Below are 17,070 nucleotides of genomic sequence, written 5' to 3'. Positions count from 1 at the left end.
CTTGGGGTAAAACTGTGATGAATTTCTATCAGAAAGCAAGCACTGCCACTAAATCTAAGAAACTGCAGGTTGGCCTTAAAACAAGTGTAATCTTATTCTTATATTAAAAACATAAATAAATATAACAAACAAACAAACAAACAAACAAAATCCTCAATCCGACAGCATTGTCCCAGAGCCCTTATTAGACATTCTCTGATTGTCCTTAGCTTACCAAATACAGTAGAAACAGCCTTGCGATCCTGTGTGACGAAAGAATCACATGTCCTGTCGTCAAAAAGCCAGGGCTTGTCATTGGACGGTACGTAAAAAGTAAATTGTGTATAAGGAAGTTGTCCAGCTTTCAAACCACGAGTGAGAAGTACTGCTGTATTTTTAGACTTAACCAGTTAAACTAATAGATCAAGAGAGTGGGGCTCTGCTGAGTTGGGGCAGGGCTGCAGGACAGCGTGACTGAATGGCCGAAGGTTCTGTTACTGGTAAAGTTGCTTCTAGTTTTAGTTGGTCCCCGGCTAAGTTATTTAGCTTGCTAGCTAACGTAGCCTGCTAGTTCACTGGTTTATTCACCACCCCAGCTAGCCATGACAGCTGATATGTTACTTTTGGACAGTTTGCCAGATGCATAACCTCATAGGGTTCGTGTGTACAGTACAATCATCCCAGAATGTGTTCATTGCGTCATGTTTTTTTTTTAAACAAGTTAAAGTAACAAATTTGCTCGGCAGCTTAAAGGAAGTTTAGTTGGGATAGCAAAGTTAGCTAAGTTAGCTGCCTGTTAAACATTAAACAATATATTTGCAGGTTGTCCCATGATTTAGCTCACTAACGTTATGATAAATAAATGATAGATAAACGTACGTTAAATTGTCTGTTACCGAAACCATGGCTTCTAATATAATACATGAAGAGTGTGTACTCTGCAATGATATGGTCAAGTTTTCTCAACCAAAAGTCAAAGTCTAATCAGGCTATCTAATGTTACGAAGTTCAAGTTTGGCCGTGGTAACACCAATACGGTATTGTTGTTACTACTATCTTGTAGAACCATACTACGTTAACTAACTTGTAGTTTCTAGCTGAAAAATATGCGTAGGCTACTGTGGTCATCCGGGGGCATAACATTGATTCTGTCCTTTATGTGCAGACACTCTGGAACTTAATCCAGACACACCGGAGTTTATTCCACGTGCGGCACAGATCCAGCATCGGTCCAAGAGAGGTCGGCCACGTTCAGACGCCGTGCGGAATCGTAGCGATCATCATACAGGCCAGCACTTTCAACAAGCCTTCTCCTTTAACGCTAATCATGAAGGTGGAAAGCCTCCTGTACAAGAAAACTGGACAAGACCTTCTGATAGCTATCACTCTCCCCAAGGAGATGACGGCAGGAGAGGGAGAGGAAGACCAGGTAGAGGCAGAGGTGGAGGAGGAGGCAGAGGAAACGGTTATGGAAATGTAGGTGAGAGTGAAGGCAACCACACTGGTCGAGGACGTGCAAGGGGCCAAAATCCAAGATGGCACAAGCCAGGGAATGGTAGAGGACACTTTAATCGGAATCAGGGTGACATCCCAGCCTTTATGCCAGAAATGCCTCCTAATGTTCAGTCTGGCATAGAAGAACCACGCTGGCAGAAGCCTTCAGTGGTCCCTAACAACACAGGGATGAGAAGCGAGGAGCTCCGCGACACGCGTCCAAAAAAGCCTCGGAAGTTCAACCAAGAACCCAGGAGAGGTCGTGCAGAGAAAGGTGCGAGAGGACCCCTTCCAAGAGAACGGAACGAGAACCAGGAGAACTGTGACTCTGGAAGGAGCTGGTCCCCGGCAGAGCCTCTAGAACCAAGACCCAACTCGGACGAAGATTCCGAGTCTCGGAACCACAAGAGCTGGAGAGCCCCCAACAGGAATCCCCCAGGTGAGACCAGGAGGAAGCCTGCAGACCTTCGCCACTCTAGGGACAACTGGAGGGAGCATCAGCCAGCAGACAGGGAGACGCGGAGAGAAGACAAAGGCCCGAGAGTGGCCTCACCCCCTAGGAGCCCCCTCCCTAATCCAGAGGAGCCCAGCTGGAGGGCTGGAACAGGGAGAGCTCAGGGCAGGCGAACACCACTGCAGGACAGGGGCCAGAGGCACACAGGGGGACCGAACCCTAGAGCTGGTCACAGGAGGCATATGGATCATGTGCCCAAGAGCAAAGAGACTCAGACAGGTGAGAGAGTAAGAATGAGTGGCCACAAATGTGAATAATGTGAATTAAGAGAATATTAAACAAATGTCCCATTCCCTCACAGTATCACTTATTTACACATATATGTACGGTTTAGATTAAGTTTTAGATCAAATTTGATCAATGGTGTCCTTTGTGTGCTTTTTAATGAAAGATTGTTTTCAGTGTTAAAGGAATTATCCGGAGTAAAATGCACTTTAGATCAATTTACGGATGATTGGGAGTACATGCGTTGAGTTGACATCAAAATTACGTCATTTGGATGTGTTTTGAGAAAGTTGGATTTTACCGCTTTTAGTCAAAACTCGTTAGCCTGGAAGTGACCAGGGCATGTAATTTCGCCGCTACAAAACGCTATTTTTATACCTCTTCTACAGTTCCAAACAACATTACACTTACGTGGTAGTGAGTAGAGGGTCCCTAAAGCCAAACCGAAGTATCCCGAGGTCTTTATGTGGTCGGATAGAGAGTCCAGAATGAATTTCATCAAGCCAGTACCTTTCCGGAAATGTTGCTGCTGCAGCTGGCGTCTTTAGGGGAAAGTTCGTAGGAGTCGATTGCAGAGTGTGGAGTAACACGCTCTGGAAATTCACAATTTCGTCGCCGTTTAAAAAAAAACAAAAAAAAAAAAACATAGGAATAGAAGAAAAGAAATACTGGACTATGTTTTTTTTTTTTTGTTTTTTTTTTTAAACGGCGACGAAATTGTGAATTTCCAACTCCGGCTCCCAATCATCCGTAAATTGATCTAAAGTGCATTTTATTCCAGATAATTCCTTTAAGGGCCATTCATACCAGAAACGATAACTAACTAGGCCTATAATGATAACTGTAACTGTAACAATGTTATCGTGCTAATTCACCACCATAGCCTAATGTCAAAGATGCATATTACTTTATTATTTGCAGGGAGAGAGCTATGTCCTTTTTGTCATGACTGGGCATTTAGAAATTTCTCTGAACTGAGTGTTGTTGTTTTGCTCCCTTTTGGTCAGGCTGTCTGATCGAGCAGCTGACTGAGGAGAAGTATGAGTGCATGGTGTGCTGCGAGGTGATCCGCGTCATGGCCCCTGTCTGGAGCTGCCAGAACTGCTTCCATGTCTTCCACCTCAACTGCATTAAGAAGTGGGCTCGCTCGCCTGCCTCGCAGGGTGACGGTAAATCCACAAAGCCATGCAACAGTCCTGGCCGGTCAGGGAATCAGTTGGGGTGATTCAGCAATCCCTTACATGTATACCTTGTCAGATTTAAAAAAAAAAAAAAGAAATTGATCTAAATGGTGGTTAAAAAGTGGTTACGTTGAATTTAGAGAGACACAACATATCAGTCAGTTAATGCCTCAACCCATAGTGTCATTGAGAAAAAAATGAGTGATCAGTCTTGTACCGTTAGTGAGAAATTTTGCACTGGGCTGACTTCTGTGCACTACTAGTGATGGTTGTGCAAGACTTTTTGAAGAGTGTGGTTGATGTTCCTCACAGTGCGTGTAGATTCCATAAACTGTGCTATTCATTATTCCACAGATGGAAGTGAGGGATGGAGGTGTCCCGCATGCCAGCACGTGGCCTTCCGAGCTCCGAACTCCTACACATGCTTCTGTGGTGAGAACTCGGTGCTCCTGTAACAGGAACATCATCATGGCTTTGCATGAGTGAGCCATTATATATATGCTTATGTTTCAAAGTAATCTCCTGATGTTTTAGTATAAATACAGCATCAACAAAAAAAATTAAATCCAGTTTGTCACCAGATGTCTTGGAGTAGTAATGAAAGTAAGTACTCTTGGAGTTGTAATGAAAGTAGTATACAATATTGTGTCCAATTTGGTTGTAAGACTGATGTATTCCTTCAAAATGACAACCCTATTTGTTATGTGGACAGTGTCTTATGCAATAGTTAAAATTACTTTTGTGATGCCTTGATATCAAGATTTTGCCTTTGGCATTTAGGTGGTCTTATGGTTTAGGCTCAAGTTAAGATAAAAGCATATTATACAGTTGAAAGCAGAAGTTTACATACCCTGTACATACACATGCTAAAGTTGACTAAAAAGAGGAATAAAAAAATAAATCTTTTGGGAATTGATCTTAATGCCTTACTTTAAAAAAAAATAATAATAATTTTAATTACGAAACTAGACACTCTAACACACCTTATATTGAGTGATTTTGGGAACTCTGTGATGAATGGAAATGAAATATAGACCCTTTCAACAATAAAAACAAAAACAATGCTTGAATGTTCTATTTGGGCCCCAATCTACTTCCTCTGCATTAAGATAACATTATGGAATGTTAAAAAGGAAGTCTTGTGGGCCCAACTATGATGCTGAGAATGGAACTCTCTTGAAAGGGTCCATATGACGATCGAAAACTCATGAAAACGCACAATCTGGACATTTTATCATAACTCGGTTGCCGCTTTGGGTCGAATCAGTGACGCTTGCACGTCATCTCAAAACCAGGCCATTTTCGTGGGTCTATCACTAGGTGGCGGTCTCGCTGATCACTTCCCGGAAAGTTTACAGGCAACACTTAATATTTCATGAAAGACGTTATATCTCCATTTCTAAAAAAAAAACAGCGATTTTGATGAAAACTAGCCACTGTTTAGCTTGGGATTTCTCAGGAACAGAGGCGTGTAGAAATACACGGTTTGCACCCACTGAGAGCTTAAAGTCTCACCTTTTAAACAAGCCATTATATGTGTTCATAGCTATAACACAGAATATGCTGTGGCTGTACAAAAATCATCAACAATGGTCTAGATTGCTGGCACTTTAGGACAAAGCTTCCGAAAACAGCTTGGCATTCAATGAGTTAAGGACACCAATTTTCTTTGTGAATGAATAATGCATCATAAATAAATAAATATTCTTCCTTAAAATACAGGGGCTCATAAGTATACATACCCCATTACCCTAAATTCCCATAGAGGCAGGCAGATTTTTATTTTTAAATGCCAGTTATTTCATGGATCCAGGATACTACACATCCTGATAAAGTTCCCTTAGCCTAAAACATGGTTTGATTTGCATTTAGAGATGATGGAAAGTACCCCTCCATGCCAATCAAGAGATATGTTGAAGGGTATGGCATGATGTGGGGTTATTTTAATTCCAAAGGCCAGGGGAACTTTATCAGGATGCATATAGTATCCTGGATTAATGAAATGTTTTGTTTTTTTTATTCCTCCTTTTTAGTCAACTTTAGCATGTGTATGTACAAGGTATGTAAACTTCTGGTTTCAACTGGATGTATTCATAAGCCAGATCATCACTTCCCTGTTGTCAGGCAAAGTGACCAACCCGGAATGGCAGCGCAGTGAGATCCCGCACAGCTGTGGTGATATGTGTGGAAAGAAGAGGAGTGGAGCAAACTGCAATCATCCCTGCAACATGTAAGCCCCTCCAAACAGAGCTGACGTCTCTCCTCACATCACATTCTGTTTCCATAGTAACATTAAGATTGCATTTTTGCTAATCTATAGAAAAGATAAATGCCAAACTAGCTAGTTGTGTGATATAGTTATACCATAGCTGCTACACAGGTCTTACCCTATGTCTGTCTTGTCAACAGCCTCTGCCATCCAGGACCCTGTCCACAATGCCCAGCTGTCGTGTCCAAGTCATGCACATGTGGGAAAACCAGGTAACAACCACATTACTGCAAGGCTTATTAAGTAAGGGATAACAATCGTAGAAGTATCCCGTTATGTAAGGGATAATGTATAGAATGCCGGTCATTATTGGGAAAATATGTCCCGACAGGGCGAACCGGCCTGAAGGGACTTATTTTCCCAATAATGACCGACGTTCTATACATTATCCCGCTTATTATACGGCTACTTGCCAAAACGGAAATAAAAAACGCCACGATATCTCTTTACACTTATTTGTTACCGTTTTGTCGTGGCTTTTGCTGAGAAACAAATAGTTCGCAACACACGCTGAACTTGAATCAAACATTCTTTAGAACACAGCTGATCAACCGTCTGCTTTCACTTTTGAATGAAGTTCCAATGCAAGAAGTGACCGGTCTACTTGCGGAGTGATATGAAAAACTTAAATCAGCAGCACAAAACCCGTTGCCATTGACAGCGGTAATTATATGTTTGCAGCTGTAATTACATGAAAATATTTTACCGTAGAACGTTGGGAAATCCCATTCAAGTCAATGGAGCGTTCTACTAACATTGTGAAGAGCCGTATAATAAAGGGAATTAATGGATGAGGCGGATGCCTCCAACAAGTCTATTAATTCCATATAACTGGACAACTTGAAGGCTGTTATCCCGCTCATCACTCGGTTGCCACTGTAGGCAATAGTCATGCCTTTATAGCATGCAAAGGAAACAAGCGGTTCAGTTAAAAAAGAAGCTGGCAACAGTTTGTTGTACTACTTTCTTTGCTCCTGACTGTGATAACGGTTGGCAGTTAGCTTGTTTACAGTTGATTCCATTGTTGCGTAGCCTGCTTCCAGGCTCAACCGTACTTTACCATTCAATGAGCATTGATATGGGACAGTGATTAAACTTTTTTACCAGATCTATGTCATAGGTGTCCCATTATTCAGAATTAATAGCCACCCTGCAGCCAATCAGAGAAGGGTATTTCTTTTCTCTGGGTAAAAAGGCTTGTTATTGTGCCCCATTCTAACATGTTGCTGGTGCTAAAAGTCCTTTCATGTTATGATCCACCCAAGATTTAGTTCTAAGGTGTTGGTTGATTGGTTTGTTTGGTTGATTGTATGTAGCCAGCTGGTACGTTGTAGCCAGACGGTGGCCATTCGCTGCGAGGAGGTGTGCAGTGCTGCGCTGAACTGCACTGAGCACACCTGTGCCCAGGTGTGTCACAGCGGGCCCTGTCAACCCTGCCAGCTCCGGGTCCAGCAAGGTGAGCGAATAGAATACTCCCACTGTCTGCCTTCACACTCCGATTCATTCCTTCCTGCCATCAGATGGATCTCCTAGCTCAGTGGGTATCAGTTGTGAGATCTGTGCTGCAGCTACCTTGCATTAAGCTGTAACACTAGTTTGTTTTGTATGTTTTGTGTGTTTACGTTTTTGTCAAAACTTCAGATAAACACTTAATGCTTTAATAAATAGGATCTTTGTTGTTTGTTTCCTGTGGCCTTTCCCACTGTTCTCCTCTTACCAGTGTTGCTCTCTGCCTGTGTTTACAGTGTGCTACTGTGGTGTGGTGTTGAGAGAGGTTCCCTGCGGGACCGATAAGGAACACTTTGACGGTTCTGGACACTTCTCTTGTCAGAAGCCCTGTGGAAAGTGAGTGACTTCAGCTCAACACACTGGGCCCCCACATCCTTTTTTAATGTAAAGCACGTAGTGAAAAAGAGGTTTCTTTTCTTAATTTTTATTCTGTACATACAACTATGGTCTTGTTTGTATTAGCAAATGCAGTAATCTATTTATTTACAAATGTACTGCAATAACACTTACGCCATTTTCTACTGCTCTTATTACTATTCATCCTGCACATACACTTATTCTTACTGCTCTTATAATGTTACTGTTTCTGCACTACAATGGTACTGTTACCACACTGCAATACTGTAGCTGTAGTACATTCTGTACATATATGTCTATATTTTCATACTGAATATCCGTATTTATTCTGTTTTCTTATTTTATATTCTGTTAATACACTGCATATATCTATTAGTCTTACTACTATTGTAATGTTACTGCTACTACATTGCACATGTTATTCATACATTGTTCATATTTATTCTGCTCATAAGGTAACTGCTAATACACTGCACATATTTATATTTACTGGTAATTTATACTACTCTAAACTACCTTCTGTAAATCAACTCTATACTACTGTCTACACTGAACTATATTTATTGTCCTGTCTATACACCACCTGCCTATACTTTGTATATCACATTGCACCTTTCTGCTTTTTGTTGCACTTCTGATTAGAAGCAAACTGCATTTCGTTGTCTTTGTACTTGTACTCTGCACAATCACAATCAATCTTTTCTAATCTAATCTAATCTAATAATCTACACCAATTTAATGAATTTTCATAAATCCTGTTATTTTATTTATCTTTACTCAATCAAAACAACAAAACAGCAATTTGATTGATATTACCTGAAATACACAATTAAATATATAGATATATAGGGTTTTGGAACCAAACTTTTCAAATACATACCCACATAAAATCCTGTTACCCAGTCCTTTCCTCTCTATCTCCTTTCAGCCCTTCATGAAATCCCTGTAGATTGAGTACAACTTGAACTCACACATAGCATTTGGCGTAGTGCCCCACATCTGTTCTCTTCTGTTCTCTGTGGTCAGGATGTTGGACTGCCAGAGGCACCGGTGCCAGCAGACGTGCCACACTGGGCCGTGCCAGTCATGCCCGCTCTCGCCCCGCCTGGTGCGCACCTGCCCCTGCGGCCAGACGGCGCTCAGCAAGCTGCTGGAGCTGGGCTACGCAGAGAGGCGCTGCTGTGAGGACCCAATACCTTCCTGTGGCAAGACCTGTGGGAAACCTCTGCCCTGCGGCTCCACCGGTGAGACTGTGTGTGTTTGTGTGTTCGTCACTGACAAAGTGTAAAGGAAGGGAAGTGTAGAGCTCAAGCTGTTTCCTTTAATAGGCTCTTATTGTGTCAGTATGTGAAAGACATTATTGTGTGTTTGAGTTGATGTGTGAGAGAAAGTGTGACCAGGACAGAGACCATGCATTACACACTCACTGGCCACTTTTTTAGGTACACCTTTAGTAGGTACACCTTGTTAGCACCTGTTTGGACCCCCTTTTGTCGTCAGAACTACCCTAATACTTGGCGGCTGAGATTCACCAAGGTACTTGGAACATTCCTCCTATTAACTAGGATTTAGATCTGGGGACTGTGGAGGCCATTTGAGTAAAGTGTTCCAAAAAGCAACCGGACAATTTCATGTGGAAAGACACTTGCAACAGCATAGAGATGTGGAGTAGTGCACTGGTGGAGCATAAAAAGAATGTCTCAACTCTATTTAGAGTTTGTGATTTGAATTTACATTGAGTGCTCCAAACCTGATGCACTGCTTTCATTGCTAAGCCTCGTCATGATTCAATCTTCAATAATGTGAACCACATGGCATGGTGGGTTGACAGCACGTTTCCTTAGCTACCTTTGTCATGAGTAAACAAAACTAACTGCCTAACGCAGAAAGTATCCTATGATGGCTACTGAAAACAGCATTGAAACAGTTTTTTTGTCATTGTTATGCTTTTAACTGTCACTTAAAGTTTTTTCCCATGATTTGATGGGAGCACTATTACTAAGTCGGTGCACATTCCATAGCACTGCCCAGTTTCAGTGGTATTAGCTCTTGGACATTACTCCATAGGCGTATACAGGGTATGAAGGGTTCTGTTTGCGCAGAGTAAAAATAGTTTTAGTAGACCGGTCTAATTTGTTTGCGTGTATGTGCCACCACAACATCAGGTGTAGTCAGTTCCACTGTTTAAAGTGGAAGCTAATTATTGCAGCAAATTTAGTGCTTCAGTGGTGTGCTTGTTTTAGGCTGCACCAAGGTGCAAAATGCAGGGCCTTCCATTAACTCCTTATAACGTAAGCTACCTGATGCTACCCGTCTTGTCCGGTCAATGCCATGATTCATTGTGCGCTGGTCTATTTTTAGTATTTCGACACATGCTATTTGCGCACCGAGAGGCAAGCAGAAAGTATGTTTGGTGAGCTCTTTCACCAGGGTCATGAAGTGCTTTGCAGGCAATGGGCAGGAAGCTGCTAAGCAGACAGAAGTCATGCAGAATCCATGCATACAACTCTGCTGTTCCTAATGAAGGGAGAAAGCAAGTGTTCAAGCAAAATGCCACAGCTTGAAAAAGAAGGCTGGGAATAAGCTACCTGATTAAGTCTGATGCTGTTGGTCCCAAACCTCCATGTAGAACACCATGAGTAAGTGTTGTTAGTGAATATCTGTGTGTGGCTCTGTCTCGCTCTTCAGACATCATTCACATGTGTGAGAAGCTGTGCCACGAGGGCGCATGTGGGCCTTGCTCCCTCACTTCCAGCATCAAATGCCGCTGCGGCTCCAAGGCCAAGGTGAGCCTCTCCTCCACTTGCTTCTCTGACCTCACCATGTTCCTGTAGTCCCAGTGTGGCCATAGCAGGCCCGCTCTCCTTACTGTTGGAGCAGTTGGAGCCTAGTCCCTTTGTCACCTGCCTTTGACTTAATTGCAGTATTAGGCTCCTCTAATCAATCAGCTCAGAAATGTTTCATTCTGTGGTCTCCCGGTTCTTTTTTCAGGAGGTCCCCTGCTCAAGTATCCAAACAGAAGGTGTGTGTGCTTTTTGATGTACAATCACAACAAAAAACACATTTCTGTTTATTGTTTTCTTGATTGTAAGTTAATGGTTGTCTCGTGGTGCTTTCTTTCAGATGATATGAGTTTTGCCTGTGATAAAAAGTGCAACAAGAAGCGCTCCTGTGGCAGACACAAGTGTGGGGAATTGTGCTGTGTGGTGAGTGGCTACGGGTGACTCGGGTTAAATATTGTTATCACCCGGAGAGAAGAAATACTCTAACCACGTGGGGTGGTTATTCATTCTGAATAACGGGACACCTATGAAGTAGATCTGGTAAAAAAAAGTTTAATCACCATTCCATATCAATGTTTATGAATGGTAACTATAACAACTGTCCATGCTATCGCCGTTGGGGCCAAAGAAAGTTGTACAACAAACTGAACAAGTCATCTTCTTTTTTAGCGGAACTGCTTGTTTCCTTTTGCATGCTGTAAATGCAACTGGGTGATAAGCAGCATAACGGCCTTCGAGGTGTCCTGTTATGCGCGTCGGGGAGTTATTTGCCCCTCGCCCTCGTCCATTAATTCCATATATCAGGACACCTAAGTGGCCACTATCCATTACGTAATAAATGGGTGTCACCACTATTGTAATGGAAAGTGGATGTACTATACAATTTTGCATTTGCATTTTGCATGTCTTTGACTTTGTCAAGTGAATACAATTGGGTTGTAGCCATAGGTTCAGAAGCTTAAGTGCTAATTAAGTGTGTTAAATTCCTTGATGTACATTGCATGTCTTTGCAGAACCTGTATATTTTGCAACATTTACAAATAGATAGCAAGCATAGTAACTTTGCCTCATTGAAGCTATACAATCTGTTGGGCTTCTCTTCTCTGACTGGCCCTTGGTCCTTTATTTTAAATGGGACAGTATTATAGCTTCTGTTGATAAGTCAAGTTCCCACACTCTCAAGCTGAGTGGTCTCCATATATTTCACGCAACAAACACAAAGGAGCCATTCTAATACTAAATGAAAGCATATGTCCAAGAGGAAATTATTATGGTGACGGTATCAATGGTAAATCTTGTGTCAGTTGAAACCCTGAAGTTTGTTATTGCCACATTCTTTGGATTTGTTTATTTGTGTGTGTGTGTGTGTGTGTGTGTGTGTGTAGGACATAGAACATAAGTGTTCTCTGATCTGCGGCTATAAACTCAACTGTGGTCTGCATCGCTGCCAGGAGCCCTGTCACCGTGGCAACTGCCAACCCTGCTGGCAAACTAGTGAGTTCCACCACCCAGTCCAGCACGGCTCAACTAAAGCTGCCCAACTGGAGAAAACTTTATGTGACGCTGCAGTGTATTTTTTGTGTTTATGCTTGCGTGTGTGCACATGCCAGGTTTCGATGAGCTGACGTGCCATTGTGGAGAGACTGTCCTGTACCCGCCTATCCCCTGTGGCACCAAACCACCCGAGTGCAAGAACCCCTGTGCCCGGCGGCATGACTGTGACCACCCAGGTACCTAATGATCATACTACTACCCATCTTATTCCAACAAGCTTCAGAAATGTTACTCCCAAAGTACTGACAGTGATAATTGTTAATTGTATACAGTGATTTACAGTGCAATTTACAGTTTACAATTTACAGTTGACTCTACCAACAGTAACTGTATTTATACATTCTGCGTCTTATGCAATTTGTGTGCATTTACGGCATTTAAGTTTCACTGAAAAACAATCTGTGCAAAATCAAGTGTATTGAACATTGTGACTATTTTTAGAAAAGCCTTTTCCTCTTATGCTTTTTTTTTTTTTTTCTTCTTCTTTAGTTTTCCACAACTGCCACAGTGAGGAGAAGTGCCCGCCCTGCACCTACCTCATGAAGAAGTGGTGTATGGGCATGCATGAGGTCTGGCTCTCAATGTGGTTCCCCGCTCATTGTGTGCACTTCCTGTTACATTTGTTGTGAAGTCTGTTTGGTATTATACATTTTTGTTTGTCACTCTGTCTCCTTTCTATAGCTGTTTTTTCCATTGCCGCTTTGTGCAAAATAAAAGTGATATTTGTCGAAATTTTCCACAAAGCACTTTACGAATGGTCGTTGTTTCCATTAAGTGATGTAATGTGATTCTGTGTTTTTTGCATCTCCCTCTGCATGCTCTCTCTGAACACTCTTTCCTCTCCCACTTTCCACATGTCTCCGTTCTTGTTCTAGATCTAACTTTCACTTTCCACATGTCTCCGTTCTTGTTCTAGATCTAACTTTCTCTTTTCACATGTCTCTACTCTTGTTCTAGATCTAACTTTCTCTTTTCACATGTCTCTACTCTTGTTCTAGATCTAACTTTCTCTTTCCACCTGTCTCCATTTTTGTTCTAGGTCTGTCTTTCTCTGCTATTGTTCTTGCGTTCTCTCTCTCTCGAGCGGTCTCACTTGTGTGCCCTCCTCTTTGTCCTCCCAACTCTTCCTCACCCACTCGTTCTCTCTCTCTCCTCTTCCTCTCAGCAAAGGAGCAACATCCCGTGCCACCTGCAGGAAATCTCCTGTGGCCTTCCCTGCAACAAGCTGCTGCCCTGCGGCTCCCACCACTGCAAACGCATTTGCCACCGCGGCGAGTGTCATGCCGAGGGCGAGGCGTGCCGCCAGCCCTGCGTCATCCCCCGGCCTGAGTGCCAGCACCCCTGCACCGCGCCCTGTCACCATGGCAAGCCCTGCCCGCGCAACACCTGCACCACCAAGGTTTGTCGTGGTACCTGTGTTCTCTGATTGTAATTACAGGAACACGCCAACTTTTTGGGAAATTTGGGGGGTTGGGGGTGAGTGTGTTAATGACAGTTTCAGGAAGCACAAGAGGGAGGGGCGAGCTAGCTCTCTGTTTTGTTTGATAATACTTCAGTATATATACCGGTACTCTTTTCCTGTGAGGGGAAATATGGTCTCTGCATTTATCCCAATCCGTGAATTAGTGAAACACACTCCGCACACAGGTGACGCACACACTAATCCCGACGCAGTGAGCTGCCTGCTACAGCGGCGCTCGGGGAAGGAGCAGTGAGGGGTTAGGTGCCTTGCTCAAGGCCACGTAGGCCACGGCTGCCCCTCCAGTAGGCCACAGCTGCCCCTAAAACCCCTCAAACGTCAACAGAGAAGACCTCAACCAGCCATGCTTAGAGAACCTTTAAGAGTTGACATTTTGGCTATGGGAAGTCAGGACTGGTTGGGAGATGGTGATTTTCACATGTGATATTGACCTGCAGGTAACAGTGCAGTGTGACTGCGGGCGAAAGAAGGAGACAGTCTCATGCACAGAGGCAGCCAGCTCTTACCAGAGGTCAGTCAACAGCTGACCTGAGAGTGTTTTCAACTGTTCTTCTCATCATTTTGACTAGATATGTTTTCAGTGCTTCCTCATCTATACCATTGAGTTAAGACTTTGTGTTTGTGTCTGTGTCTGCCTGCACCACAGGTATGCTGCTATTGCAATGGCAAGCAAGTTGTCAGACATGCAGCTGGGAGAATCAGTGGATATTGGGCAGCTTATCCCCAAGAAAGAGTCCAAACAGGCCAGGTAGTTCACCCCACCCTTCTAGTCTTACTACCCAAACACAGATGAATAAACTGCCCGATGAGTGGATTTTCTACAGATATTACAGACTTACACAAACCTACCATACAGAACTTCACTACATTCACCACAATAGGTTTCTATTGTGTAGTACCGGTGAGCAGAGCTATGACCAAGGAAAGACTAAATGAGTGAAATTAAAGCCTTGAGTGTGTGAGTAAACTCTCGTGTGTCATGTATTTTTTAGGTTGGAATGCGATGAGGAGTGTGCCACGCAGGAAAGGAACAAGTAAGTTCTACGGACCTTTGCTACTCTTCAGTTTGTCCCGTTATGTGCGCCGATTCCTGTATGTGAATTTGTGTGCGAGTATGTGTGTTGCTGTATTAGTAGTCATAAACCTAAAGGCTTGAAGGCCATTGAGTTTGTTCTCATCTCTGTTTACAGGCGATTGGCTGAAGCCCTGCAGATCGACCAGTCGGTTGATCCTTTTAACACTAGATCCACTTCCAAGTACAGCGATTCTCTCAAGGACGACGCCAGGTTATTTCCTAGTTTATCTATCACCACTCTGGAGCATATGTGCTTCGATGTGAAGAGATTATCAGTATTGCTTTATAGCATGTCATCGGTTAACACAAAAACACTATATATATGTATTGTGTCTGTTACACAGAAAAGAATTCAAGTTCGTCAGTGAAGTTGAACGAGAAATCAAAAACCTAGTTGAACTGGCAAGCAAGGTAAGGGCACAGTTCTTTATTTTGATAAATTCATGAAAATGTGAATTTTTCACGCTCTGTGTGGTATGTAAAGCATTAACAGCTTGTTTTGTATGGCCAAAATCATGAAAAACATTAAAATTGTATGCCTAGAAAGAGAGTACGCCTCCTCTTGAGTAAGGCCATTCTCATGTGTTTACGTGCACTTTCATAAGTTCAAGGCCATTGCCAGTGGGGTGGGATTGAGGGGTACTGTCATATTATGAAATATTAAAACATTGAGTTCATTGAATACTGATGATCTAACGGACTGCAGGGCAAGCAGCCCAAGCGGAGCCACTGTTTCCCGCCCATGAGTAGGGAACACCGGCGCATTGTTCACGAGCTGGCCGAGGTGTATGCCGTAGAGAGTGTCAGCTACGACAGTGAACCCAAACGCAACGTGGTCATCACTGCCATCAGGTGGGAACCTCTGCAACACAGTCCAAATATGTCTATTCTTTTGCCATATGGACCCTTTCAAGAGAGTTCCATTATCAGCATCATAGTTGGCCCCACAAGACTTCCATTTTAACATTCCATATGTTATCTTAATGCAGAGGAAGTAGATTGGGGCCCAAATAGAACGTTCAAGCATTGTTTTTGTTTACCTTGTTGAAAGGGTCCATATTACTTGAATTTGTGATTAGTTGTCATTTTAAATTTGTTTTGACGTCATTGCTGATTGCTTCCTCTGTGCCAGGCATGTAGGATTATTCATTTCAGCATCTTAATTTAACCCTAATACGTTCTGAAGTTCTTGTTCTTGATGATGCGTCATCTGCTGCATGAGGGTTCATTGCCACGTTTCCTCAACTCGGCTTTTAACTTGGGGATTGTCGTCTGTAGGGGGAAGTCTGCCTGCCCGAACTCCACCCTGACCGCGTTGATCGAGAGGGAGACCAGCGGCAGGGCCCCTCCCCCCATCGCCCACATCAAGCAGCACGGCAGCAAGTAAGAGAGCACTCAGCAATCAGCCAGTCCGACTCAGACAGAACACAAGTTTTTGTATAACTCAACCTTTGGTTGTTGGATTGGAGTGTTAAAACATTGTTTAGAAGAATGGAGATGTTTAGTGCCTCAGTGGGAGCTCTTTAATAACTTCATAATTTCCCACAGGTGTTGGTATAATTCAACATGCTCTTTTGAAAACTGTGTCTGTGTATGTGTGATAGGAATGAGACTAGCATTAGCTGGCTCAAACCAACAAAAGAAGAGCCTGCCATCGATTACTTTGATGTCCAGGACTGACCGGAAGCCAGAACTGGCCAGCCAAAGTGACGGCTACTCGGTAGAAACCAGGAAAGTCAACGTGCACCAATCCACTGCCTGCTCTGGTCATGGTCACTTCTACGATACCGGCACACCAGCAGATACTATACTCCCTTGTATTAGGAGCTCCGTCAGCGAACTAACCCATTTGATTCATTGATTGATTGACTCCTCTCATTTCTGAATTTAGTGAAAGTGTGCTCTGAGATTGCTAGGTCTGACATGGATGCCAGTAGAGGTTTTTATCCACTCTTTCTTTTTTTGACTGAAAACTTTGTCAGTTGAGAATGCAAGGGCATTCATGTGGTCCTTTATCAGTTGGTGCAGTGTAGTGGAAACTTAATCAAATGACCATCCCCTTAGAATTACAGTAAATAATCAGCAAACAGTCACAGAAAGGCTACATTTCATTCACTTAACACAAAGCCTCATGCTTTGTTTTCACTCTGTAAACGAAAAAAGTCTCGAGGGACCTAGTTATTAAGCTCTTGAATGTTGCCGCATGTCTAATTATTATGCAATTACCCGTGGAGGGCTTCTCTGGTGAGTAATCAAAGGTTTTGCCAAGAGTGACCACTAGATGGTGGTAAGGAGATGCAACGAGTGTTCCCTGCTGTAAATGAGTTACATCTGTAAACTACATATAAAAGCAATTCTTGAAAGTGTTGTATGTGTTCATCTGCATTTCTTGTATAGTCTCAAACTGCATGTTTAAATAGTTATCAGGATATGTGTATGAGCTACTTAGTGTAGAGAAATTGTGCCTTAATATGCCTTTCTCTAGGCCTACTATTGTGGTAAGTCCTTCAGGTGATTTAAGAAATATGCTTAAGCATGAAATCCCCCCACCCTGCCCACACAGCATTCAGTCACCTCCCTTTAGTATAGTAAAGACTTTACAGAGACAGATGGAATGTTTAGGTAGATAGATTACTTTATTCGTCCCCAA

General features: G+C 42.9%; 1 protein-coding gene across 1 annotated transcript; it reads left to right on the top strand.

Moving 5' to 3' along the window:
- Positions 1-304: 304 nt before the first annotated feature.
- Positions 305-16,787, top strand: nfx1 (nuclear transcription factor, X-box binding 1). The gene is made up of 24 exons (XM_042067532.1): positions 305-479; positions 1,145-2,206; positions 3,220-3,381; positions 3,748-3,825; positions 5,518-5,623; positions 5,803-5,874; positions 6,979-7,118; positions 7,408-7,507; positions 8,555-8,772; positions 10,217-10,314; positions 10,520-10,550; positions 10,652-10,734; positions 11,697-11,805; positions 11,922-12,041; positions 12,355-12,434; positions 13,031-13,264; positions 13,783-13,856; positions 13,992-14,093; positions 14,338-14,379; positions 14,536-14,631; positions 14,765-14,831; positions 15,127-15,272; positions 15,699-15,803; positions 16,025-16,787. Exons 1-24 carry the CDS (start codon positions 458-460, stop codon positions 16,098-16,100), a joined length of 3,423 nt encoding a protein of 1,140 aa, XP_041923466.1. The 5' UTR covers positions 305-457; the 3' UTR covers positions 16,101-16,787.
- The last annotated feature ends 283 nt before the right edge of the window (positions 16,788-17,070 follow it).

This window comes from Alosa sapidissima, chromosome 17, assembly GCF_018492685.1.
Source record: "Alosa sapidissima isolate fAloSap1 chromosome 17, fAloSap1.pri, whole genome shotgun sequence".
In the NCBI taxonomy this organism is placed as follows: domain Eukaryota; kingdom Metazoa; phylum Chordata; class Actinopteri; order Clupeiformes; family Clupeidae; genus Alosa; species Alosa sapidissima.
Note: the sequence above shows the minus strand (reverse complement) of the source record. Positions and strands in the feature narration are given on the sequence as shown.